The following is a 25,945-nucleotide window of genomic DNA, read 5'->3' as shown; positions in this document are numbered from 1 at the left end:
AGGTAAACGGGTAGAGCCTGTAGAGCGGTGTATCCCCTCCCCCTTCACCCCTGACTCGAGGTTGCCAAACCGGATGCCGAAACACTACTGACTTTGTGATTAGTAGATAGGTGGAGGGTGGCGCATCAGGCCAAAACACAACATGACATCACAAAACACAACATCAACTCAGTTGAGGGCTGAAACTTCACTTTTTAAATGACAATATCCTGGCCGGACTATTGTTGTCAGTGATTTTTTTTCAGTATTTGAAATGAACATGACTTCTTAATGCCTAGTGACATATCAGGGCCATTTTATGATTAATTGAAATACATTTCTTACAAACGGTTCCTTTAAATGCTTTTGAATGAAATTTATGCAGCATATCGCCTTTACTATCTACCCCCCTTTTTGACAACTGACATCGGTTTTGCATATCGGTTATCGGCCTCCTGTTTTGGTAATAATTGATATCGGTATCGGCCCTGAAAAAAACATATCGGTCGATCCCTAGTGTGGGGGAGGTGCCTGTGTGTGAGAGCGAGTGAGTACTGTGTCACCATCAGGGGTGGGTAGAGTACTGAAAATCTATACTCAAGGAAAAGTACAATTACTCCCTACTAAAATTACTACATATTTTAACAGTCCAATTCAAATAAATTTTATTATGACCGCCGCTAGCGAAGCGGTCATATAGGGATTGTCAAAGTTTTTATTTTTATTTTTTTTAATTTTTTTTTTTTTTTTCCCCCGTCATCTACTTCCTGAAATTTTGGTAAAACACCGAAACACCGGGGCACATGAAATTTGGTGGGTATGTAGCCCCACTAGACTTTTACGGAAAAATTTAGTTTGGTCCCCGGGGGCCACTCCCCCTCCGCGCTGGGCCCCCGAAACCCAAAAAATGCAGTTTTTCCTAAATAACTACCTGAACCGTGGCACCGAGGATGAAGAAATTTTTATGGTATGTTGGTCTCAAGGGCCCACATCAACCTAGCCCATAATCACTCATTTGTGATTTGCACCCCCCCGGTAAAAAATGAAAATGCAATATCATTCTGCTTTAATCGCCCCTCTCTTCAGTAAAGACGTTCAGAACTGCACCAAATTTTATGTGTATGATTAACCTGACATTCTCTGGGGGTATGCCAAGTTTCATAGAATTTCATCCATGGGGGGGGGGGGGTCTAAAAAATTAAGTTATGTGTACATTTAGTGACTGCACACTCATTGGCCTGTAGATGGTGGCGCACACATATACACATGCACACACACACACAGGCACCCACATACTATCGGTATTAGAACGGCCGATACATAATTACAAATTCAGTAGGATTAAAAGAAAGCCAAAATAAATATTCATCATCATCATGGCTGCATTTCCAGTATTGGCGATAAGTAGTCGTTTGTCCACTAGATGGCGCATCGTTGCAGTGAGACGTAATTTTGTTGGAAGTTAATCTAAAGTGGGTTGGAAAGACACGCTTCCTACAAGGACAAGACTGTAGGCTACAGTAGTTTACCGCAGAGAACGTCTAAGGGTAGGATGATTTCTGCATGACATGTAATTCCCATTTCCTCTTGAAGCCGAAATAAATCTGAGAATGTTTATCGGACATGCTTGTTTTTTACTGCAGGTAGGCTACGTTAATCCTATCAATAGCAGAACGTAGGTAAAATAATGTTACAGTTAGCATGGTTGAGTGATGGAGGCCAATTTGATTATTGATGTATTTGTAGAAAACCATAAATGCGTTTATAGGCTACCAAGCAAATCGATAACAGCACTATTTGTATCTTTCGACTGTCATCTCATTTGCTTATGACCATAACCTAGGCTAAGGAACCCAGGAATTAAGTGAGTTAGCCACAACACGTTCGCTACGTGATGGTTTTTTAATGGAAAATATATAGGCTACCTGAAAGATAACCTGTCTATGATGCACCCTAAACACCAGGCTGGGACATTTCTGCTCAAGGTCTCAAAAAGCATCTGAGTCAACGTTCATTCCCAAACACCCATATAGGCTACTTCAATCCTCTATTTTCAAAGGTGATTCAAGTAAGGAAGAGCATGGCTCAAAGTAAAGTAATAATAATAATAATAATAAGCTTTATTTGTATAGCACCTTTCATACACAGAATGCAGCTCAAAGTGCTTTACATTTGAAGCATGTAACAAAATAATAGTCAGTCAGTCATTATCAATCACATTTCTTCATTGCTGGGGCCGTTTATGATCCACTCAGCAACATATCAAAAATATAGAAAATGACATGTCATAAGACTGGCAGCCTTAACCCTCTTACCCCCCACAAGCACGCCATATGGCAACTGTGGCAAGGAAAAACTCCCATATTCCAGGAAGAAACCTTGAGCAGAACCTGACTTAATAGGGGGAGCCCATCTGCTTCTGGCTGGCTGCGCCCTCCAATAGCAGCAGATGTAGAATAATCTGAAAAAGTAGTCTACAGGATAAGACGAGTTAACTAAAAGCTTTCCTGTACAGGTATGTTTTCAGATCTTTTTTAAAAATATTTACTGAACTCGCCTGCTTGATGTACAGAGGCAGGGTGTTCCATAGTTTGGGGGCATAATGGATAAAAGCAGCTTCTCCACTTTGTTTGTGGAGCACTTTGGGTACGATTAAAAGATTAGAATTGGATGATCTAAGTTTCCTTTGTGGTTGATAAGATATTAAAAGCTCAGAGATATATGAAGGTGCTGTGCCATTCAGAGCTTTGTAAGTAATTAACATAACCTTAAAATCAATTCTATAGGAAATAGGGAGCCAGTGCAGTTCAGCCAACACAGGGGTGATGTGTTCTCTCTTCTTAGTCTTAGTTAAAGTAAGTCTTAGTTAAAGTTAAAGTTAAAGTTAAAGTTAAAGTCTTAGTCTTCTTAGTCTTAGTTAAAAGTAACTGAAACTACATAAATTCGTCAAAGTGAATAATTTGTGTCAACTCGCCGCAATGTAGATTTATTAACGCACACGTGATGATCTACATCTCCATTTAAACCAGATGTTTTAGAGCGCACGTTGAGATGTATTCAGGGCAGGGCTGTACCTACACATATTTGTTGCACGTGCTACAAAAATCATTCTTTGCGATGGATGATTTAGTACCAACGTTACACCGGTCAGATACAGTTTTGCCTATGGCTATTCCGTGAGACTGAGGCGCTTTTTGTTTGTTCGAAGTGCGTGTTTAGGGTGTGAGAGGGGAGTCGATGTGCGTTGATTCCAGCTTGGTAGTTGTAGTCTATGCGATTAAAAAACACGTGTGTGTGAAGTATCCAAACAATGATAACGCTTTCATTATGGCTGCTTTAGCCACAGACCTTGAGCTACTGTACAGTGGGTTGGGTTCCATTTAGAAGTGTCCACTTCATTCGCCCTTTCCGTGATTCACAGCTATGTGAAATGTATTACTACTGATATGCAAAACTATTAACTTTTCGCCAAGAGGTGGCAGCTTGATACTGTAAGGTGTAAGCCATTGGTTCCAAAGGAGATTTTATTTGGGTCGCCAGCATAGCCTAGTGACAATTTGTGTTGTGTGATAGGCCTAGCATAGGTCCTACCTTATATAGCTTATAGTTTGTTAACAGTCACGGTTTTGTCATAACTCCCTCTATGCATTTTTGCATTTACAGGGTGTCCGCGCGGTAGTAAAAGGTAGTAAATAGAATCTACCAAAATTAAGGCCCTTGAAAGGTAGTAAAAGGTAATAAATGCAATTTGACTTGGTAGTAAATTTTTCATCACCACCTCAATATTTAATGAGTTTACATTTTTTGCTTAATATTTGTGTCTACATGGTTTAACTTCATCTTGCCTAATTAAAAAATATATACGTGCTAACAGGACCTGAGTGAGTCGGAGTCGATAGCAATGACATAGAAGTAAACTGTGTAGAGTTCCGTGGTTGACAGCCTATCAGCGACGCCAACAAACAACATTTTCGCCTTTTCAGTTGTTTTACAGGGATACAAACAACGCGATTTTCGGTGTCTCCTTCACGTTGGCAAACACACATTCCAAACAAGCATACACAAAAGTTTCAAGAGTGGGGGATGGAGTAGAAGATGGAGACAAATTCATTAATATGATTTATTTTCGCGGAATGGATGTGCAGGACTGAGCGGCGGTCATATTTTGTACCGCTACGCGGTACATCTAGTTTAATATGCTTTAATATTATTTGACACACTTTTGTAGGCTATCTTGTCATAGCCAGAATAAGCATTAAGTGGCAAAGGATTGAAAAGCAGTCACTTCCAATCCATTGCCAGCTGATTCTTCTGCTTTGCATTGCTAGAAGTCTGGTTATAACTTCACCATACAGACAATGTAACCTAAAAAAAATGGCTATATTATGGGTACATACAGCCTAGGCATATCCACTCAGACAGAGCGACAGAGCAGGCTATCTGTTTTCACAGCCGACCATCTCATGTCATGTTCTGCAACATTGAGGCTACATAAACGAATGCTAGGTTTTTTTCTTGTGTGCTCTATTTCCAGTGTATTTGCTTTGCTTGTAAATTAAGTTGTCTTTCCTTGTCCAATGTGATTGTTGAACGATGCTGGCCAGAAATTAATACAGCGAAAGTTTCCGTGTTATGTCATACATCTCGTCTCGTTGCTACTCTGGCAGTCTCACCAAAAGATGCAGCAGCTGGCAGGACGTCATTGCGGTAACTGAGCTGTTAGATAGAACATCTACTTGCGTGTAGTAGGCTACATAAGCCAGTCATTACTTTTATAATAGCGTTGTGCACCAAGGGAGAGGTGCGCTTTTCTCCCTCAAGATATTTTCTCCTCCAATAATAAACTTGTACTCTGTAACGAAAGGCAATTGAAAATGTAGCGGAGTAAAGAGTAGATTACTGGCTCAAAAAGGACCTGCGTGAAGCTGGCCCCCCATGTTATTCAAAAATGATTAAAAACACTGCTATTCGTTTGTGCTACGTTTGTGCCGGTTTGTGCCATAAAAATTATCATTTGTGCTGTTAAGGGTTTTAAGTAATTAAACTTTACATTTTCTGGCCAGTGACGTCACTCAGCCCCCCATACAAATTTCCCCAAAATAGTCTCAATCGTTTGTGCTCATTTGTGCCTTTAAAAGAAACATTTGTGCTACTATGTTTTCTAAGTTATTATGGTTTATTTATTACTCGTGACGTCACCAGCCCCCCATCAATGTCCAAAACTCACCAAAATGGTCTCAATCATTTGTGCTATGTTTGTGCTGATTTGTGCCATTAAAAATAACATCTGTGTAGCTATGTTTTTAAGTTAACACGCTTTGTTACATGTGTGAGTCATCCAGCCCCTCATCAGTGTCCAAATCTCCTGAAAATAGCTGCGATCGCGTTGGCTGTGCGTGCTGATTTGTGCCATTTAAAGAAACGTGTACTATGTAGAAGTTGCCCAGCAGTTGTAGCTTAAGCTAGACATCACCCTGCACCCCCCCCCCCCCCCCCCCCCCCGTCATCAATGTCCAATCGTAGTCCTAATCGTTTGTGCTGATTGTGCTTTTAAAAAAAAGAAACATTTGTTTATTTTTTAAGTTACAAAGCTATATCGTGCTGATCTTAACCGAGAAAAGAAAAGAAGATGTGCTACTATTTAGGCCTACGTGGCTGTTTGTGCTGCCAGGGATTCTATAGTACACCAGTTGCTTGTGCATAACGTCAGAATTACTGCAACCACTACCAGAATAAACCTGCTGGCCATTAGTCAGCAGCTGTGGAGAAACACCACTCCATTCTCCGGCCAGTAGCGTCTGCAGGTGTGCACAGCAGTGTGCGTAGGCATACTATCACGCAGCTATGGAGTAGGCTATGAGAGACTTACGAGAGATAATTTCCCGTGTGTGTATTCACTCCAAGTTGACCTACCATAACTCATCACTGCACTGTAGCCCATATTCTCTAAAATAAACACATTTCTTCCATCATTTTATGCATCAGAATTACAGTGGATTGTGCACACAAGCAGCACTTAGGCTACTTGTTGCTGACCCAAGTCTCCAAGGCCACCGTGGATATGAAACAGCAAAAACAGAAAGGAAGTAGGCAGCAAAGCTAGGAGTTATTTCAGATGGGCAAGAAGGTAGGCTAAATTGGTATGTTTGTCAAAATAATGTTTAAACATTCAAAAAAGTCATACGACAGTAAACTAAAACTAAAGGTACATTTGTAGCCTTTTTAGCACTTTATAAAGTTGACTAAATTAATATACTCTTTATAAACCTAAAAAAAAAACATTTGGTAGGCTAAAGTTTGGGACGATTTGGCCAGTGTGTGTGAGACTGATGTCATGCACATAGCAGATAGAACTTGGTAATGTAAAAATAGTTACAGAAAACCCATTGATGGGGCTGGGTAGGCTATCACGTGTAATAAACATAGTAGGAGAAATGTTGATGCAATCAGCACAAACGATTGGGTATAGGCCTAGGTTTGGACATGGAGGGGCTGGGTGATGTCAAGCATAAGCTACAACTGCTGGACAAGGCCACTGGACAATTTACATAGCCTACCCTACACACGTTTATTTAAATGGCACAAATCAGCACGCACGTAGCACAAATGATCGCGTCTATTTTGAGGAGATTTGGACACTGATGAGGGGCTGAATGACATCACACATGTAACAAAGCGTGTTAACTTAAAAAACATAGCTGCACAAATGTTATTTTTAACGGCACAAATCAGCACAAACATAGCACAAATGATTGAGACCATTTTGGTGAGTTTTGGACATTGATGGGGGGCTGGTGACGTCACACGTGTAACAAATAACGTGGAATGTCTTAAAAAACATAGTAGCACAAATGTTACTTTTAACAGCACAAATGAGCACAAACGTAGCACAAACGATTGAGACTATTTTGGGGAAATTTGAGTGACGTCACTGGCTAGAAAATGTAAAGTTTAATTGCTTAAAACCCTTAACAGCACAAACAATAATTTTTACGGCACAAACGTAGCACAAACGAATAGCAGTGTTTTTAATCATTTTTGAATAATAACATGGGGGGCCAGCTTTCACACAGGTTCAAAAATGTACTTGAGTAAGAGTAGAAGTACCGTTTTGTGCTTTACTTGTAACGCGTTACTACCCACCCCTGATCACCATCACCTACCGGCAACCCTTCACTTAACACCACTATCTACAAGCTGATGGGTGTACAGTCACTAGATGTGCATGTACAAATTAATTTATTTCATGGACCCCCGTGGACAGAATTTCAAGAAACTTGGCATGCCCCAGAGGCTTTTAGCGTGACCATACACATCATAGATAGATAAAAATATAGAATGACATAGAAAGAATTCTGTGACTTTGCTGTAGCTCCGTTACCATATCGGTAACAGAGTTACACATTTAAACCTGAGAATATTTCCTATACTTGCATGAAACATTTCAAATTAAATATTCTAAATCAAGTGTCCTACCATGGCATTTTTGGGATTAATGCCATTGAGGGAGGGGGGAAAAACAGCATTTTATGGTAACAGAGTTACGGTAAGAGTTATTTTAAAAGTCTCCTAAAACCCCTTTAGATATATTGTTTCTTCATTTTTATGTCGAAACTATATCAAGGGAAATGTGTGCAACATAAAACAAGAATAGGATAAGAAAACAGTTGGCAATTACTTTCAGATAAATGTTTTCAAGAGCACAAATCTATACTGCCTGACACTCTACTTATCCTTATGTTCATAATGCTGTAACCTTTGATCTAGGGCACATAGAAACACACTTTAACCTGCTTTGAATGAACACATTATTCAAAGTTACAAAGTAGCCCGTAATTGATTCTGGTGGAGAATCGTAGTAATTTTGTTTATTTTTTTGTTAACCCCTATTTAAATAAAATAAATCAAGTGCTTACCCCACGTGCTTAATTATTATTATCAAATTGGTGTTTTGTCTCTCCAAATTTAGCATTGGTGTACAATAGCACAGATTGATGTTTTTGATGAAGTTGTATAAAATTAACAAAAAGTGTGAAAGCAAGATATGCTTGACCACCCCCTCCCCCCACTCCCGATTACAAAGCTTTCCCATTCCATCATTGTGTTCTCCTGGCCCATGTCAATTACATGCTTCTCTCTCAGCCGCATGAGCTAATCCGATATTCACTGCATCCCTTCTGCTCTGTCGAGCATTTTTGAAGTTGAAACCAGAGGCCCTTTGTGCATACTTGGGAAATCTTGTCTGACAGCTGTAGCAGAGAATACGAACACCCAGCACTTTTATGAGGTCATAGTGATATCACCCCACTCCAAACTGATCACCCCTACTCTCCACATTTAATTTAAAAACAGAATTTTGTTCCAAGATGTTTACAAACCAAACAAACTAGTCACACGTCTGTCCTGTAATTGTGGTAACAAATTCTGTATGTTCTTTCGTATTTCTGTTGTTGGAAGGTTAAGGAGGAATAGGGTATAACAATTGAATAGTGACCACTCTACAACACTTACGCGATGTTGTAGTAATGACTACAGTGTTAAAGCTGCAGTTGGCAAGTCTGACAGATTGAGGGGAATTTTGAATGTTTACTCTCATGCCCCTCCCCCACTACCACCGAGCACCCTCACATCGAGTTCGTGCTCGGGAGCTGTGGATTTTTGCAAAACAAATAACAGGCTCTAGGTTAGGGTTTCTCAACGGGGGCGGTACCGCCCCCTAGGGGGCGTTCATACAACCTAGGGGGGCGCTGGGAACGTGAGTTTTTTTTTTTTTTTTTTACATTTTAAACTTCCATGGTTTTCACATATTTTTGGTGCAAAAATAGGCTACCTGAAATAAATAGACTATTTTCATTCATGGGTTTCTAACCCCTCTACCGTCCCAGCTACATTTTACTGTTTATCTATGCTCAGTGGTCATACAGTGCAGTTCGGGCCTGCACACGCCCGGACTCACGTCCCCAGCCCTGCTCGCTGCTCTGGGGGTCGTTTCTAGAAAGCATCGTTTGCTAACTTGCGTCGCAACCTTGGTAGTACGCTCCATCGTTCTTGGATTTGGTGTTTCTAGAAAGGGTAGTTCGAACTCTCAATCGCAAACAAGGACGCAAAGTTTGGTCGTTTGAACTACTGCCCCTAGGCAGTCGCACTTGTGTCGTTCCTTGGTAGTTCCTGTTGGTGTCCGGAGCGCCTAACCAAAAATCACAACCGCCTAAACCAAAATTTGCGAAGTGGATGTTTATCTCATGACTCAATGATTGATCTATCCTGTAGCTTAATTTTGATTAAGACACTGACTCCCCTACTTGGCTCATTCTTGCTATTTATGTTAATTCAAGTATTGCCTTGCTTTTAGTATTATAATCTTCACAGTCCCTTACATCAGCAGTGATAAATAGTGTAGTGGCTAAAGCAGATGACTTATTATCCCAACGTTGTAGGTTCGATTTTCTTATGATATGAGATTGTCCTCTTGCTTCTCGCTACCTGCAGGTGAACTAGTGTGACATTCAATTGATTTTGACTGATGTATTATAGGCCTACCTATGGTCTCTCGATGTAGAGTAACTATATACATAAATATGTATGGTCAAAACCTATTGTTGTGTCTCGTAGGCCTACTCTTAGTCAGAGATGAAAAGAAGACATAGGACGCGAACTCCGGCCGAGCGCTCAGCGCACTGACGCGCTGCCGTTAAGCCACGAGACAGTTGATATCCTATGGGATACCCAGACATTTGTCCAGGCTATATATTTTTTCCAACATAGATATTTAACACAAATAATGACTCATATTGGTCTGCTTAAATTAACTGTTTTATATGCTTGCAATAGGTTTAGGTTTTGGCTGATGGCAATGACAATGCCAGCATTAATCACTCGGTTTAGATTAGAAAAGTGTCGACATAGGCCGTGACAGAACATTTCTAGGGGGTGGGGTATTATACGTTGCCACTGTTTCCACCAATGATATGTATCGCTGCATCATCAACAACGTTGTTGGAACTACGGTGTTCGAACGTCGGAGGTAGTGAATTGCGACACAGGTACGATGCTTTCTGGGAACAGGTGTAAGGGTGCATTCAGAGCACCTCGGAATGACAAGGACCGCCCCCATGGCTACTTTGTTTTTCCGACAGCAAGTGTTCAAGTGCTTTGCCATCGAATGTGTGACAAACACGGATGCCACAACAAAGGTTAAAACATACACTCACTAATCCTAAACAAACAACTGTATTTGCTTAAAATATAGTGTAAGATGCTCGTTAAAGAAAGATATGCAGCTTTTCAAGTGATAAAAAGGGCAAATTACCAAGTTCACATTAAAACTGTTGGACATGAAAGGCCACATGGACTACAAACGAACTACAACGTGACGACAAAAGTGATGATGAGCCCCTAACTGGGCAACTCTGTTAGCAAAATCTAGCCCCAGTTTCCGACCTCTGACTCACACATTAAGTGACGTGAATGACGCTGAATGATGATGTTTTCACTCGGAGAAAGGTTTTTCCGAAGCACATGAACACTAGGTAACAGTGTCGTTGTTTGGTCGCAAGTTGCGTCGTACCATGGTGGTTGAGCAACGTCGTTGCTAACTTTTCTAGAAACGACCACCTGACCATAGTCTCCACGAAAAACACCGTTGCTAATCAAATACGAAATATAGGCCTAAACAGGCCTCACGCGCAGAATCTGTTTTGTGATTGGTTGGATTGTTGCGATGGTGCATATGTTGTTCACGTGATGTGCACTTGATTTTTGTCCATGATAAAATGACACGTCTTGTTGCCTACATTTAATGTTCCTATTAATTAAAAAAAAAAAAAAAATCATTACAACCAATGCTGATGTGGTAGTGTTTTTTTTTTATCCAACCAGTCTCCTATTGCTTCTAACAGTGGGCTAAATCTGCTTAATAATAAAATAGGCTCATAGGGACATTTTCTTATAATTCCAGAAGAAACCTAGCCTAGAAATCTAGACGCACCCTAGCGGCGGCAAATTAATTTGCTCAGCTTGTACGTCTAGTATCGAACCATAGGAATTTCTATTGGCTTAACACCGTGGATGACGGCCAATCACAGCGCTCTATTTCGTTAGAGAGTCTTAAGGCGGGCTTAACAGGATAACGACATCCTGCGACGGTGAACAACAAGGAAGGTGGCTATGGCAAACGAAGAGCGGTTGTTTGAATCGGCGTTGGCGTCAACTTTGGAGGAGTTGGACTTGTGCTTTTCTTTGAAAGTAGATCAACACAATGCACTTAAGTCATTCCTTTCGAAGAAGGATGTATTTGCCGTTTTGCCGACCGGATACGGATATGGTCGTAGCGCTGGCCTATTGCATGCCTAGGCAGTTTGAAAGACAATTCTCTGCCCGCCCCTTGGATTAAGCGAGGTGAATGATTCGATGCCAGGCTATACATGTCAATGATATAGGATGGCCCGCCAGGCTAGAAGAAACCAAAACAGCACAGAAATGGGCTCGTTTTTTTACTTAAGTAATATAGCATGAGTGTGAGTGGCCTATAGCCTACCCGGGAGTGTAGTTTTTTTTTTTTTTTTTCTTGTGTGTGTGTGTGGGGGGGGGGGGGGGGGGGCGCCAGAGGATCAAAGTAAGGTCAGGGGGGCGTTTGCTCAAAAAAGGTTGAGAACCACTGCTCTAGGTGGAGGTAGAAGTGCGCGTGTTTTTCTAAAACCGGCTGATTTATGTTGTTCTGTCGGAGCTTAGTATTGGTTTCAGTGAATATGATCAATAAAATCTTGCATAAATAAAAAACTGCAGCTTTAAGCTGAATTTGACTTCATTGTTATTTCTTTGAAAAAGAGGAAGATGACTTCCATAACCTCCTAATTCCAAAACCAAATCAGTCACAACAAGATGAGGGAATCAGGCTTGGCCCAGTAAAAGACAAAACAAGTTGGCTGTTAAATGTATGTCTACCTTTTTTTTTTTTACCAGTTTGTGTTTTGGACAATCTCCAGGTAATTCTTACAATGATTCATTTGATTGTTGAATGTTCATAGTTGAATAACGGCAGCTCGGTGGGTAAAATGGACATACAGAGAACTTCAAAATCACATTGTCACCTCCTTCATATGCAAATCTCACAACTTGATACTGCCGCCGTAAAACGGGCGAATCTCAACGCAGCTCTGAACTGATTCTGGTGGTGTCTCTTATTTGACACTGGTCCTTACCTTTTTGTAAAGTCCTGAAATTTACATACACACCAGCCCATTTCCAGCTTCATGCAGACTTGACTTCACCGGAAGTATGGTGCCCGAACTTTACAGATGTTCCAAGACGGTTGTATTTGCAGATAAACATCATTTGTTTGGCTTTTTAATGCTTGGATTTTGTGAAAGTTAGTGAGAAAGACAGTATATATTTTATGACACTCCTTGCTCAGTCTGCTGTTTCCTCTTTCCCTGTTCCTCCGACAATGGTTTACTCCCTTTCTGCGTCTTTTTGTCGGCTCTGCCAGGACGAATGTCTGAGGGACTCCATCGCTACCTTGTTTCTTGCCGTATATGTGTGTAGTGCTGTAAAGCAATTTGTTACATTGCAAGACTGCAAGACTTTCTGACTCTAAGGCCGGCGGCTCACCAACCAAAGTTGCAAGGCTGTTTTTTCCACTCACAGACGCAAGGGGGAAGCGAGACTGCCACCATTCAACCCAGAAAAGTCATATAACCATTCCAATGACTACTAAGGTTACTTAAGGTTACTTACTAAGGTAAATTAAGCTAAAAAACTGCATAGTTCCCCTTTAAGAAGAAAAAAACTGCTAGTATTTTGTTGTTGTTAGGTTTAACTTTCTAAAGACTTTGCCTAGGTCATTGACTGATTGATCGATTGATTGATTTGATAGATTAACAGACGCATGACATAATCCAAAGGATAATGTGTTTTTGTGAAAAGACACATATTTCCAACATGGTTAAGATAAACAAACAAGCAATGAAACATTTAACATGGATGGTAAAACTCCTAGAATTCAAAAAGGGACAGCAGCACAAGTACACTACAAATAAAAGCAACTATGTTTCCCACAGATCTGGATTGTACTTGTGGTGGCAGCTGTCAATTCTTGTCAGACAGTTTTCCACCTGGTGTAATACACACTGTTAAAAACAGTCTTTACTAGGGCTGTAACGATACACCAACCTCACGACCCCCCTTATATCACGATTTTTGACCCACGGTTCGATACAAATCTCGATTTTTCTTTTTTTGGAGGGGAGGGGCCTACCTTAGAACACCAGATGATTACAAAGTAATAGGCTATATAATATAACAGTATTTTATATCCTGATATAAAAAGAGTACTGAATGTCTGATATTTATGACGGCACACTATGCTGATTAGCCTATAGCCTAGGCCTACTATTTATATTACAACTCCACCTCTTTAATTCAGCTGTCTGGTTGAAGCCTGGAAATATTGTAAACAAAGTAGCATAGTTGGGTAGCTTATCATAGTCTAGGCTACTGATTGGACTCTTCAGTTTCCCCCATGTGTGTTTAAATTTTAAGGTAATACTTGTTCTCCCTGGAACAGGCAGCACTTTTGGTAAACATTGGTATTGAGAGTATCAGTCAACTTGAATGCAAGAGTTTTAAACAAATATGTGCAGTATGCTAATGATGCTAAGCGGATGTAATAGTAATTTAGCTAGTCGTCTTCTATGCGTCATTGCTTTCACGATTGTATTATTTGAATTGTGTTGGCCGAGTCGCGCGTGTCCATTGAGCAAGAGAGAGAGAGAGAGGGAGGGACGGCAAGGAGAGGGGGTTTACTTCTATACTGTTTGGTAAAGTTGAACACATAGTCTACAATGAAAGCAAGGAGAGAGGTATGAAATTATTATTTATTTATTTATTTATTTATTTTTGGACAACGTAGGCTACCGGTAGGCCTAAGTAAAGCGGGAGATGTGTGTTGCTTATGCGGCGGCGTAAGCTGCAAAGCACTGCATGAAACACTAGAAAGGGTGTGTCACGGTTCTGCCTTTTCACACCGCGACACAGGTTCGTGGATATGAGTGTCGCGATCGTATCGAATCGCATATCGTTACAGCCCTAGTTTTTACCATTTCTTTGGTCTTTACCATTTCTTTGGTATTTACCATGTGTTCTGGTAACATTACATCAATAAATGGTAACTAGTGGAGAGTGCATGTTGATTTGGTAATTTGATTGACAACTTTATGCCAAACAATTTAACCCTTAGAACCCTAAGCTGTTGTTAGGGCATTTTCACTACCTTTATTCATAAGGAATTATTCTGGTCATTGTAAGTGCCACACACACACATATTATATATTGTTTTTTTCAGCAGAGTCTAGGCTATCCAGATCTGCCATCATTTGATTTTGATTTTTAAAGAATTAAAATATAAAAATCATATTTATTACTTATATTTTGACCTGTATCTCACCACAGCAAGCTCATAGCTCTACATGCATTTCATGTGTGTGTAGGGCAGACTGTCCTGAATCCGGCAATATAATTGTCATGTTGGAGGGATATTCTGGGGCTGAGCAATTTACAGAAATATGTGGTGTGTGATTTACGGAAATAAATGCCATTTTTTATTTAGCGATGAAAAATGACCATTCTGCGTGTGACTATGGTGTATGCACTCATGATGATTCTCAACTTTTTACTGCATTGCCATGAACAAAGTAAAGGCAAAAAAGGTGTTTCTTTGTTGAACAAATTGGGATGCAATGTGAGCCTTGAATTGGATGCCATGCAGGAATTTGCTAGGATCTCAAAACCGGATTATGAACATGTTTTGCCATAGAGAAACACACGATAGCGTTGGATTATAAACATGCTTTGCCACTAAAACAAACAAAAACGTGGGGTAAGTCCAGCTATATGAAGTTATTATTTTGCTGTCACTTCGTCTGTTTTATAACCCAGAAGGATGTATTTGGTATCAAATGATAGCTCTGTGTCTCCTCTTTCATCTAACATATGTGGCATATATATCCGATCACGGGTCCGCGAGTAATTACTCCGAGAGTAATGGGTGTGCAGCGTTGGTTTGTGTACATGACGTTAATATTTTGCAGTCACTTCGTCTGTTTTTATAAGCCAGAAAGATCGATATCCATGGTACCAATGGATAGCCCTGTTTCTCCTCTTTCATCTGATATGCTTGCCATATCTATGCGATCACGGGTTCGCGAGTAATTCAAACGAAAGTAATGGGTGCGCAGGTGAACGCAGAGAAGTATAGACTGTAAATATGATGCAATTTGATTTAATTTCATGATTTTTTTACATTTTCATACTTGATCATACAGACAAGTGTGTAGTCTCTTTGGAAAGCCCCACTTTTTCTCTGTCATGCAATAAAGGTTTCATCTCGTTGCGATAAACAGTCGCAGAGCAATGTAACAGAGAAGAAAAGGTGTGTTTTTTGACGCACTTTGCATCAATCGGGTTCTAAGGGTTAAGTAGGCCTGACCATTTGATCATGTTTGTTTGGATCACAGGCATATGATGACCTGTATAAACTCATGTTCATTCAGGGCCCAAGCGGTGTGAAATAACTCAAAAGTAGAACTGCATGAGTGTAAAAAGCTGAGACCTCCCAAATAGCAAGAAGCTGATCTGAGGGCAGATCTGGCATTCTGCCCATCCTCCATTTCTGACAATTTTGATCAAAACATATTTTGAAAACAATCAATGTTATTATCTTAATATTCTGGCAAGTTTAAAATATTATGATGGTCGACAGTGGGTCAGAAGTGGTAGTCCGATATCTGGAAGCTGGATTTTACTATCTGGGATTTTGCTCACAATTTGGTCCCCCTCACCTTGAAAATGTCTCCTGCGTCCCTGTTTGTACACATTGTAGCTATACACGTCACAAGATGTAAATAGGAAAATGCTGGTTCTTTTGTCATTTTTGGGATCTATAGACTAGTTGGCAACTCAATGAGCTATGCTAAGCTAGGCTAACTGTGGATGTGTCTGGCTGTGTTACTGCACACACAGAGAAGGTTATGCATCATCTTATGTAACAACAGCACAAAGAAAATAAGACACCTTAAGGTGACAACACAAGACAAGACATCAACCACGTAGGCAAAAACACACACAAAGAAGAAAACAAACAAAAAGAGGACATTCATACAACCCCTACAAATACAACATTAAACCAAAACATCAAGCGTCAATAGACACTCGGGCAACGGGCAGAAGACATATCAGTAAAGTTGTGAGACACTGAAGTGGCACCGAAATGAGGTACCGAAATCCGTCTTGTTATTCAGTTATCGGCACTGGTATCCATATTGGAACCGAATTTCGGTGCCCAACCCTATTCTGCCCGCCCCGTAATATGCTTGCTTACCTCTCCATTATCCTCATCCAAGTTCAACCTGTTGCTAGGCTACTTGCAAATAATTCAATATTGGGTATTGTTGAAGCTACATTTGTATTTCTTCTTGCCTTAACTTTCTTTTTCCTCAACCTGTATACGCTTTGCTTATCTATTTTGATGTACAGATCACAGAGTTTTGGCACTGAGCCAGACTGGGATGGGTGGGCCCTAATAAGAGGTTGTTATTGGTTGATCGTTGGGTCTTTTTTATTTATTTATTTATTTATTTATTTATTTATTTATTTATTTATTTATTTATTTAAAGGGACACCAGGCAAGCCTGATGATTTTTCTCTACGAAGCTCCCCCTACCGTCTTTACGTGTCGATACGTATGCGAGCCCTCGCTCGGTCTGAAGCTCTTTTCCTTTTCTTTGCATCTTCCGTCAAGGGTTTTCGCTGCTTCTTCGCCGGCTCTGCCATTATACACACGTTTGCAACAATTGCTAGCGTTTCGTAGCCTGCCTCTGTGCTGGGGATGCTGGATGTAAACTGATCCTGCTTCTCGCGATGTCTGAGTCTTTTTGAGACTGAAGGTCGGCGGGTCGGATACACTGAACTTGCAAGCGGGATATTCTTCCTAGTAGGGGCAGACGAGAGTCTTCATTCGCCCTGTAATAAGTCATTTAACAATATACTGACTTACGAAGATGATTAATTAACACGAAAACATTGCCTGGTGTCTCTTTAAAATTGAATTGATACAAATGAATTCAATTGCATTGAATTCCATTAGCCCACTGGGAAAATACCCAATATGCCAGATGGCCTGTCCAGCCCTGATTGTGGTCCATTTGGGACTTTTGGACTTCTATTTTTACCCTTCTTTACATAGATTTGGAGCATCTTAGCTTACCATATCACAGCAAAGAAAGTTTCAAAACTTCTGTTTGGCTTACCAAAAATACCTTCCCATCCTCCACTTATCTAGTAGAACTGATCCTTAACTTTGAGTTTATCCCTCCCCATCTCCTTGCCTTCATATTTGTCCTCACATTAGACATGCCTGAACATATTCCGTCAAAACTATGAATCTTATCTTTCCAGCTGTCCTCTCAACGCAACAATGAGCTCTTTCTTCTCTTGTACCCTCATCAAGTTCACTATAACAATGCGCTTCTTTATAGGCTAGCCTATGTCCTCGACTGTAGGTTTGGTGAAATTCTTTTGTGGCAAAGGAACATTCCTCTCCCCCCTTCTGTCTGTCTTTGGCTGATGGCGGCTTGTGCTCTCTCACAGCCTCTCATAACATTTTTACCTGTCGTTTGTGTAACGGATAGAGTGAATCATGACATGTAGGTTTGTTTTGGATATGCCAGTTGGGAGGATTTTGTCAGTGGTTTTATTGATGTACTGGTTTACTGAGCTGTTGTAGGAAAGCCTTTGTCTTCCTGTACTTTGTAGAATTGCTTATATCTGACGACTAATCATGTAGTTCTTGCAGCACTGTTCTTGCAACAGTGATCAAGCTATACCAGTGATTTGAGGGTGTAGGGCCAGCTCACAGGGCTGTACAGTGCGACATATTATGCTACAAAAAAATCAATCTGTGCAATGGATGATTTACCATTGTAGCACTGGTGTGGTACAGTTTTGCGTATGATACAATGCAAGACTGACAGGGAGCCTAGCTTCCACTGTGATCAGTGCACCTGGCTACACCAGATGTGATAACGGTGCATACATTGGAGAAAAAAAAATAGACCAGTCTTGTACTATTTCTGCGCGTCGCGATCAGAGCGATTCAGTTACGGTGTACCCTTCCTGTAAAACGCTTGGGGCCGCAAACGCGGGCCACATTTGGCCTGTGGGCTGTAGTTTGGACACCCCTGCCATATAGGATATTGGACTTGACAGAATGCATTAAGATACTGTATAGTTCAATATAATATAGTTTTCTATATTACTTCATATGGTTATGGTTTCATCCAAAATACAAGTAGTAAGATATTAATTGTTTTTACTTAACCCCCACCCCCCAACCCCCACGAAGCAAATGCAGAAGTGTAGTTCACCCTGTTATGAGTTGATGAACCTCTGAAACGATTTTGAAAACATTATTTTAAGGTACAAAAAACTCTTTGGTGTTTGAAGAAGACGTCGCTTTTTTCCCAGTAAACTGTTAGCTACCATTGCTCCATTGAGATTGAATGGGATTTAGCTAACTCGCAGTGGTTTTGCTAATAAAGTTGCTAGTTGTCCTTTTCGCTCATTAGTTGACCTGTGTTGCCGGCAACATTGCCCAAAAAATTGCCCCGTGTACCATCATCTTTACATCACATTTTAATTAAGGAGAGACAAAGAATTAATCTTGAGTATGGATGCAATATCTCATACCAGGGTTTCCCGCAGCACTTTGCAGCTAAGGTGGCCGCCTTAGTAACACACACCTGCCGCCTTAACTACGTCGTAAAAAAAAAAAAAAAAAAAAAAAAAAATGTATAGGTATATGAGCGATATCCGCTCTGTTACTCTAGGCCTACTTCTCCCTTTCATTCCAAACCATGACCAACGCCAGTATCCCTTCTCTGCAGAACGCATAAAAAATAACAAGCAACGTGCCATGAATTGGACGTTTTTACAATATTTAAATGCCGTATTTCCTCAAATTATGGCCGGGTTCTATTATTTACTTAGGCTGCACAAAGCACAGGGCTTTATTTGGGCCAGGCTTGTAATCGAGACAGGCCTTTATTTCTGCGTTTTATTGTGAGGCATCCGTTTCATTTGGAGCGGCATACCGCCGGCAGGCTATCAAAAGCATACGATTTTCGGTTTGGTTTGGGATTTATTTTACTTTTGGACTGTTTGATTTATATTGCTAAATGTTGGGACTGATGGGCACTGAAATCTGGTTTGATGGTTCATTATTAAGTTTCATGTAGTTGAAAGAGGGTCGGGATTTCCACCCGCTGTGTTTATTGCGAGACAGGCAGTCGCTTTCAGTCATTAAATGTGCGCTGCTGTAATGGAAACCGTATTGCTTAGCCAAGTAGGCCTACGGTAGCCTAAATTGAGTTATTTATTAATTATGCATGATTTACTTACTTTGTTTATTAAATTCGTAGGCTGGAATGCCTCGCGCAACAATTGTGTTTAAATGTAGTAGCCCAAGCGACTGGTAGCTTGAGAGCGATGTGTTGACCCATTAGGGCAATGACTTTTCATTGGCAACAGTAGGCTATTAAACCAACCAACAATATGAACTATTAAGAAGAGCTCTTTAATTTCATTTAGTTAAATCGAAACAATGTTTTTTAGTGCTCGTGTTTAGTGCCCCCCCCGCAAACCCCACCCTACCACCTTGACTAACCAATTTTCTGCGGGAAACCCTGCATGGGAGGTCTGACCCTGGTGAGTGGCACAGATTCTGGGTTGCAACCTTTTGGCATGTGGCAGTGTCATTTTCAGTCAGAACAAAAATATTGATTAAGAGAAAATAACATTAAATAAAGAGAAAAAAACATTAAATCAATATTTGCCTGCATTTGAATAATGTTGTTCTTAACTGTATATTCTATTTTAATATGCAATACGCCTTTGTTAACACTGGTTCAGATGCAATTGCCTAACTCCTATTCCCTTCCTTTTCCCCCCCTAAGATTGTTGAGGCTGGCAAGGATGACTTACCTGCGTGGTTACACTGGGATGTCAAGAGCAGCATCCTTCATGGCCTTCCTCTAGAGGCAGACAAAGGTGTACATTACATATCTGTTCTCATCTCTAATGGAAGCCAGGTTTCACCCCATCCTGATGTTTTCTCCATTGAAGTGCATCCAGAGGAGCATGCAGACAGTGACCCTATTCAACTGGCAATTCAAGCAGCAAGCAACAATGTGCAGTCATTTGTCTGTGTTAATGAGGAGCCTGTAACAGTGCTTACAGTTATCCTTGATGCTGACCTTACAAAGATGACTTCAAGGCAGAGAGTGGAATTGCTTGCAAAGATGAAGAAATTTTCAGGAGTTGGGCTCCAGCACATGAAGATCTTGCCTGTGGTGAACAACCGCTTGTTCGACATGTCTGCTTTTATGGCAGGGCCTGGAAATGCCAAAAAGGTGGTAGAAAATGGTGCTCTTTTATCTTGGAAACTAGGCTGTGCTCTGGACCAAGGTTCTGTACCCAACATCAGCAGTGTCCAGGTACCAGCGAAGGAAGGAACCATGTCGGCACAATTAGGATACCCTGTTGTTGGATGGCACATTGCTAACAAAAAACCTCATGTTCCTAAGCGAGTACGTAGGCATATCAACAACACCCCTACTCCTGTACCTTCATTACTTCCTCCAACCACCTACTCTGAACCTCCAACCCGTATTATTCCCACTCCCACATCCCCTTCTATTGCCCCCACAACAGACACCTCCTCCTTCCCTGTGAGGGGACCTGTGCCCTTGCCTGTGAAGCCTACAATTCACACAAGAGATCCAATAGCCCATACACCAACAATTGGTCCAGTTCTGCCAACAACAATTATGGAGACAACCAGCACTATTGCAATCCAGCCCACCATGACCCGACCCATGCCTGTTGGGCCTTCTGTTACTCCACCAACACCAACGACGAGAAAACCAACCAAGAAACCCAGGAGACCTAAGACCACTCCTATGTCTAAAATGACTCCAACCAAACCACCCAGGCGCACTACTCCCTCTCCTGTCTTTCCTGGCATGGATAATCAGAAGCCGGAACTTCACAATCCTATTGACCAAGTAAATGCATGGGTAGGCACATATTTTGAAGTGAAAATACAAGGAGACACTTTCTTTGACAAAGAGGATGGCACTACTGATCAGTTGAAATTGACTCTGAGAAAGAACCACAATGAGGTGGTAGGAGAGGACTCATGGATCCAGTTCAACAGCACAAGCCAACTTCTGTATGGATTGCCAGACTGGCAGCATATTGGTAAACATGAGTACTTCATGCAGGCAACTGACAAGGGCAGTCTATATGCAATAGATGCCTTTGAGGTTCATGTAAATCGCTGGGCTACTAGTGACAAGCCACCTGTTCTGTTTGCTGCTCGTTTCGAAGGGGAACCACATAGTGTAACCAGCAACATCCAGAAGAAAATTCTTCTTGTCAAAAAGCTGGCCATCTCATTCGGAGATCGTAATAGCAGCACCGTAACTTTGAAGAACATCACCAAGGGCTCCATTGTGGTGGAGTGGACCAACAACAGCCTTCAGCAGAACCCTTGTCCTAAGGAACAAATTCAGGCTATGAGCAGCAAGATTTCTAATATCAAAGGCGTACCATCCAAACAATTTGCTATGATAATGGGTCCTGAATTTAAACCCTTAAACATCACCATCACGGGTACTGGAAGCTGCCGTAACTACATGTTTGTTCCTCCTGGTGAAATCCCTGTACCTATTCCGCCTACTGTCACACCACCATTAGGCGGGAGTCGCCAGAGCACTGATGATGTTTACCTGCACACTGTCATTCCAGCAGTAGTGGTGGCAGCCATCTTGTTAATTGCAGGCATTATAGCTATGATCTGCTATCGTAAGAAACGTAAGGGCAAACTTACTATTGAGGATCAGGCAACATTTATCAAGAAGGGAGTGCCAATCATATTTGCTGATGAACTGGATGACTCTAAGCCACCTCCATCATCTAGCATGCCCCTCATTCTGCAGGAAGAGAAGCCACCTCTTCCCCCACCAGAGTACCCCAACATGGCCAGTCCAGAGACCACTCCCCTTAATCAGGACCTACTTGGAGAGTATACTGCTTTGCGGGATGAGGATCCTAATGCCCCTCCCTACCAGCCGCCTCCTCCCTTCACGGCACCCATGGAAGGCAAGGGGTCCCGCCCAAAGAACATGACCCCCTACAGATCACCACCACCCTATGTCCCCCCCTAATATTTGACAATGGCATCACATAAAGCCAAGAGGGGACTTTCTGCAGTTCCATGCCAGTGTTTTCTGTTTGGAATTAAAAGGGGGAAACAGAGGCTCACTACAATGTGGGATTTTGGGCTGGGGTGGGCTGGGGTGGGCAGGGCATGGGCTGGTTTGTCAAAAAATGGAGAGAAGGAATGATCTAGGACGTAGCCTGCAAGAGTTGCCAACAACCACTTGCTCAAGTGAGTTCACTCGAGCTACTGCTGAACCGCAAGTTGGGACACATGCCCTTCTGTCCCAATGCTTTTTTCCCCCACTATGGGCTTGTAAAATCTCTTTTCCATGTTGGGTTTTTTTTTTTTTTTAATCATTATTTTAGTTTGGTTTTCCTTTTGGGTGATTTGAAACTATTTGCCTAACAGCACTCTTTTAAACTTCTGAACATTTACTTTTAAATAATACAAGAATGAAATAGGTACTGAGTAAAGGGGCAAGGATTTCATAGAGAAACTACAAATCAAGAAGAATGGTAATCATGGAGAATTCTGACAGCCCGACAGGCAACGTCTGGTTGGGTTTCATTTCATACGGTTTGCCTTGACACTAATTGTATTGATTCATACATATTCTTGTAATGAGCATAACAAGAGGTAGCCAAAAAGTCTAAAACTAGAGATTTTCTTTTCTGTTTAATCCAATGTATATTTGAAAGATGTCTTGATAGACTAAAATAGTGTTTATTTTTTATTATTATTATTATTTTTATTTCAAGGGTTGGGAGCACATGACTGAAATAACCTAGTTATATATACACATGCATTCATACATACATGCATGCATAACGCGTGTGCGTGTGTGCGTGTGTGTGTGCCTAGCAGTAGTATTAGTAGTAGTAATAGTAGTAGTAGCAGCAGCAGTAGTGGTAGGTTTTTTGTTTGTTTTGTTTTTATTTCATTTTGACACCCAATTCAGAAATAAAAGATGGTACTGTATGCTGAAATAATGGACTGTATCTGTTTCATGTTCCTATTATTAAAGGCCTCTTGTAGTCATCTCCTAGGATTTAGTAGCTTTTTATACCTATGATAGATGTTATAGATGGAACATGCTTGAAATTCATTCAAAACAACAACAACAACTAATAATAATAATAATAATAATAATAATAATAATGATGATGATGATAATGATAATGATAATGATAATAATAATAATAATACATTCAGGTGAAATGTGGTCAAGAAACAAGAAATTGATTATATTTGGGACAAAGGATAATCGATTATGCAGTGATGCTCCCTTTGACACTTTAATGGACAAACGTATTCAGTGATATGAAAATTCTAGTTGGAAATCCTCAATTGCATGAATACAGCTGGCTAAAAGTCCAGGATAAAGTGAAACGTTCATCAGTCATCTCAAATCTTTTAAAGGAATATGTGAATTCTCAGTCTATTTTTTTACAGAGTTTTTGATACAAGAAATATAATGTAGGTGTAATTGCAATTTCTAAATGTAATTTTAAATGGTCAAATTCACATAGGTAATGGATCAGTTTCAATGTTGTTATTATTATTATTATTGTTATTATTATTATCATTATTATTATTGCTGGAGGTGGTGATGGTCATTTTTATTTTGCCATATTAACAGTTACCCCAGAACATCAGCATTCTCCAGAGAAATGAGCCCTTGCAATAATGGGAGGTATACTGATATGATGGCTATAACCATTCTGTAACGAGATCATGGTGCTGAGCTGTTTTTTTTTTTTTTTTTATCTTCTTAAATTACCCTCCCTGTGCCCACATACTACAGATGCTATACTTTGTGGACCAATGCACAGTATAAGCCAATAGATTCACTGTACTTTAAATGTTATCAATAAATGAGTAAAATGCTCCTCCATAAATATAATTGGATCATTTTCAGACCTCAGAAAGTTCTGATTCTGTGTCTGGGATATCATATGTGCAGTTAATTTATATTTCACATCAGGTTTTGTGTGAGTCAATTTTAATTTGAATAAGGCGCTGAAAAGAGAAAACAACAAAATAAAGTACTCATGACGTTTTGATACAATTGTAGTGTTTGACATACTCCTCAGCTCTCTTTCCCTGATGTTGAGTGTCTTTAAAGTTGAGAATGGAGACAGTACTTCAATTTAATTGTGATAAGTCTGCTAGATTAATGCAGTGAATATTTTTGTGGCCTTTTATTATATGTTTAGAATTTTCATCTATTTGTATCATTGACCATGAAGTTCATATCATAAAGCAATGAATTTAGATGTTATCAACACTCCACAATCATAGTCTCAAGCAAGTCACATGTTGGGTGGAAAACCAAAGATGCAAAGTGTTAATCACGTAGAATATGGCTCAGTTTTTTGGATGTAAGTTAGACAAACAGTATATGATATGTCTTTAAAGTACTAATTCAAGTGATTATCATAACATCATATAAATATATAAATATATATATATATACATACATGCATTTTTTTGTTTTGTTTGTTTTTTTAAAAGTGGGAAATAGCACAACACACAAAATGTGTTAAGGCACTTCACTCTACTTCATGTGTGACTACTGTGGCGCATATTGTATAACAAAGGCAGTTTTTCTTTACTAAAGCAATTCTTTGAGATTTAAAGTTAACCAGAACCTTGGAACAGATACAGATCGATATCCCTGTCAGTTTTCATCTCAAATCTCTTAATGTTGTACCTTTTGTTGCCTTTTTGAAATATATAGTTTGTCATTGGTGTGTTAAATCCCATGGGCCTTACGCATGACATTAGTGCCCTAGCTTCAACCAAGATATATATATTTTTTGTGTGTGAGTGTGCGTGTGTTTCTGGTCGAACAAATGAATCATTACAACTGGAAAATGAAGGCTGACAATAACTTTCTGCAAAGTTTTAATGACTGGAATCACTTTTTCTGTTGTTTTCACACATATATATTCCTTGTGCTGCAACTGTTATCAAGCGGCAGCAGACAGCCATTTCAGTGGGCAAGACCTATCCTGCGCTAAACCACATCAGCAGCCAGCTGAAATGTGAGGGCTTCACAATGCAGAGACTGTTAGAAACGGTTAGAGGAGAAAGGAAAGAAGTAACTGGACATATGATTGAATGAAAGGGAGCCTCATGAATCTTTTGAAGCCTGACCTATTCTGTTTCCACGTTGAATAAAATCAGTGATGAAGAGAATGCATAGAAGAATCTATTATTTTGTCTGTGTTTTACATTATTTGATTTCTGCCACTAGACACTGTATGTTCAAATCTTGTATTAAAAAAGTGTTTTCACCAAGATGTTAGAGTTGTATTTGCGGTCTTTTTTCAGTATATCATTGTCGTCTCTTCATTGTATTAATACTTCCTTTTACACTTCGGTTGTTGCACAATATTTCTCCACCTTTAGCAAATTTCTGTACGAGATATTGGACTATTTGCCATCATAAATATGCATAATTTAACTGAATCTCAGCATAGGATTGATGATGGATGACTGATGATGTGGTCTATGATTACTAATATGATTTTACTAAAGGTTTGGTCATATTAACTGTAAACTTGATCACCCTCAAACAAATGTGCAAGCTCATCTATTAATGGTGCACATGTAGTATTGCTTCTTTGAAATGTGCTTTTAGTATGTTTGCCTTAATGACTATGCAATTATGCCATTTATACCTGA

General features: G+C 40.2%; 1 protein-coding gene across 2 annotated transcripts in view; it reads left to right on the top strand.

Moving 5' to 3' along the window:
* dag1 (dystroglycan 1) overlaps positions 1-25,558 on the top strand; it is a 52,076-nt gene extending 26,518 nt beyond the window's left edge. For both annotated transcript variants that reach the window (XM_076268775.1, XM_076268774.1), the window contains exon 3: positions 19,986-25,558. In XM_076268775.1, the coding sequence (XP_076124890.1) occupies positions 19,986-22,259 (2,274 nt within the window). In that variant the 3' untranslated portion in view covers positions 22,260-25,558. The remainder of the gene's footprint in view (positions 1-19,985) is intronic.
* The last annotated feature ends 387 nt before the right edge of the window (positions 25,559-25,945 follow it).

This window comes from Alosa pseudoharengus, unplaced genomic scaffold, assembly GCF_046254945.1.
Source record: "Alosa pseudoharengus isolate Yale_2024_CS ecotype anadromous, Long Island Sound unplaced genomic scaffold, YU_APseudo_1.1 YU_APseudo_1.1_scf_5, whole genome shotgun sequence".
Classification (NCBI taxonomy): Eukaryota; Metazoa; Chordata; class Actinopteri; order Clupeiformes; family Clupeidae; genus Alosa; species Alosa pseudoharengus.
Note: the sequence above shows the minus strand (reverse complement) of the source record. Positions and strands in the feature narration are given on the sequence as shown.